Genomic DNA, 2,930 nt, shown 5'->3' on the forward strand with positions numbered 1-2,930 from the left:
GACTGTTTCCCTTTTACAATAGCTGATGCCTTGTTCAGGGGTGTTCTGAAGCCTGAGGACAGTATGTGGGTTGCTGGTGTATAATTAGTTCGCAGCTGCTTACTGTTTTTTGTTTGCTGAATATAATGTGCTAAGGTGCCCATACACCTTACCACCATCGCAAGACTTTTGTCTTGCGATGGTCGTAAGCTAATTAAAAGCTCGTACGATCTGCCCGCCTTGGACAGGCAGATGGTACTTGCGATCATCAAAAAGCCCTCCCCGCTGAGGGGCGGGCTTCCGATGACCGCAATGCTGAACGGGCAGTGTGTGCGCGTGCGCACACCGGCCCGTTCTGCAGTTGTCGAACGAGCACGCCACTAACCCGCCGAAAAGCGTACGATTCCCGGCGGGTTTTCTAGCCTGCTGGTTCGACAGAAGACGTGCGACCGTACAGTAGAAGCGGTCGCACGCCTTCCATACACCTCGCGATTATCGTACGATAATCACAAGGTGTATGGGCACCTTTACTGTAGCAATCAGCTTTGAACCTTTGCTACCTGCTGGCTCAGTACTGCAGCTTATGTCTTCGCTGTGCACACCTGACCCTCATTAACTATCTACCAAGGGGCCTGCAAGCAAAAAGACATTTGTAGCAGAGTGAGGAAGGATTTTTGACAATATTTGTGTCCCTGTCTGTAACTTCCCGTCCTGGTGACCGTACTAAACTATTGGATGGCACTCAGGAGACATCACGGGCCACACTTGAGGCCCCCCCGTATGTTCACCTATGACCACCCCTGAGCTAAAGCCGTCTGACTAGTAGTTGGGCAGCCACAAGAGCGCCCCAGTAACGATGGGACAATGGATGCTTCCATAGCGCCCGGCAATGTCTCTGGCTTATCTACATGTAACACTTGTTCCCTGCAGACCCGTGTGACTCTCAGCCATGTAAGAACGGAGGGACCTGCATCCCGGAGGGAGCAGACAAGTATCACTGCGTTTGTCCTGTCGGCTTCGGGGGCGATTCGGAGTGTGGTGAGATGAGAGCTCTGTTGTGTTTTTCTCCTTTATCTAGATTCGTGTGTTACCTTTTCCTTCTCATAGTTGTCATTTTAAGGAGCACTCCGCTTTCAGCTGGTGATGTTTATAAAAGTTATTACATGCGAGCCGGAACCAGCTGTATGCAGTTTGGAATGAATTGCTCTATGAAATGCAGTTTCTGGACGTACTGCCAATGGGGTGAAATGTATGATTTGCATGTTCCAGCCCACTATAAATGAAGAATATTCCTCTTATGTATAATGGAATGAGACGTGTGAATACCTCCTGGCCTAATGCCTAATAAATAGTCCCCCACATGTCAATTTTTTCCTCATGCCAATTCCCCCCAGTGTCTAGGTGCTCCCCCCGGTGTCTAGGTGCTCCCCCCCAGTGTCTAGGTGCTCCCCCCCAGTGTCTAGGTGCTCCCCTCATATTAGCTCTGTCTTTATTTCAGCCCCGAAGTTGAGTCTGGAGTGTTATATCGATCTCCTGTTCCTGCTGGACAGCTCGTCCACTTCGTCCCTGGAGACCTTCATGCGCCACAAGTCTTTCCTCAAGCGCTTCGTCCAGGCCTCGCTGTCCGACGACTCTCCGGTCAATGTGGGCGTGGCCCAGTACAGCGGCGAGGTGCAGATGGTGGTGAAGATCAGCGAATACGAGAACATTGCGGAGCTGCTGACGTCGGTGGACTCCATGCAGTTCATGGGAGGGGGGCTGTACACGGGGAAAGCGCTGCGTTACGTCACACAGCACGGATTCAAGAGCACGCCGGCCTTTTCCGATATCCGGGACGACCTGCCTCGCGTTGTGGTGCTTCTCACCGGATCCGTGTCTCAGGATGCTGTGGCCGAGCCGGCCGGGTATGCCAGGGACCACGAGGTCTTCCTCATTGGTGTCTCCAGCGAGACGAGTAAAGAGGAAATGGCTGAAATTGTGGCCAATCCGCACAATCTGATAACATACGACAGCCCCCAGGAACTCTTCAACCAGCTACCGCAACTGCAGAAGAGGATCTGCAGCATCGACTCCCCAGGTGAGGAAACTGAAATGGGGGGTAGGTTTTATTTTCTATTTGGACCAGAGACCAGTAACCGGTTGTGGACACCGGACGTACTCGGGACCGGATTTCTCACAAGGCCAACCCGAGGCCCGGCCTTGGGGCAGCAGGGAGTAGAGGGGCAGCAGGGGTGTGAAATTCCTATCTCCTGACACCCAGGACATGCAGTTCCAGGTGCCAGGCGGAGTACATGTGGGGTACATGTGGTACGTCCCGGAACTTCTGCCCTGCTGCTGCTCTCCCCTCGTACTTGCCGACAATTCACGACTGTCAAAATGACAGCCGGGAGTTGCTGTGTAGATACAGCCGCTGTAATAGCTTCGGACCCGGTGCTTATAAACATTGTTCAGACACCTGATACAAAGGAACATTGTTACTTTTCTACCTTATTTGTTTCATTCGTCTGCAGATCAAAGGGAGGAGCTTCTCTCTGCATATGATGTCAGTTAAAGCGACCTGACAAGTAAAAAAAATAAATAAATTATAGTTTCTTTTTAACCACTTCAAGACCAGGTGTTTAGACCCCCTTCCTGGCCAGGCCATTTTTCAGTATTCAGCGCTGCGGTACTTTGACTGACGTTTATTCCGTCACGCAACGCTGTACTGAAATGAATTTTATACCATTTTTTGGGGACAGATAGAGCTTTATTTCGGTGGTATTTAATCACCACTGGGTTTTTTATTTTTTACTATAATTAGGAAAAATTACAGAAAATTTGGGGAAAAAAAAGTTTTTTTTAACATTATGTTAGGAAACATTTATTATTACCCAGTTTTTTGGTAAAATATAAAAGATCGGGTCACGTCGGGTAAATAGACACCAAACATGTCAAGCTTTAAAATTGCGCGC

General features: G+C 49.8%; 1 protein-coding gene across 1 annotated transcript in view; it reads left to right on the forward strand.

Annotated features, from left to right (window-relative positions):
• VWA2 (von Willebrand factor A domain containing 2) overlaps positions 1–2,930 on the forward strand; it is a 29,040-nt gene that overhangs the window by 21,021 nt on the left and 5,089 nt on the right. Inside the window, exons 11-12 of the mRNA XM_018570758.1 lie at positions 910–1,017; positions 1,478–2,056. Of these exons, the coding sequence (XP_018426260.1) occupies positions 910–1,017; positions 1,478–2,056 (687 nt within the window). The remainder of the gene's footprint in view (positions 1–909; positions 1,018–1,477; positions 2,057–2,930) is intronic.

The sequence above is a fragment of the Nanorana parkeri genome, unplaced genomic scaffold, assembly GCF_000935625.1.
Source record: "Nanorana parkeri isolate BGI_ZX_2015 unplaced genomic scaffold, ASM93562v1 scaffold1592, whole genome shotgun sequence".
NCBI lineage: Eukaryota > Metazoa > Chordata > Amphibia > Anura > Dicroglossidae > Nanorana > Nanorana parkeri.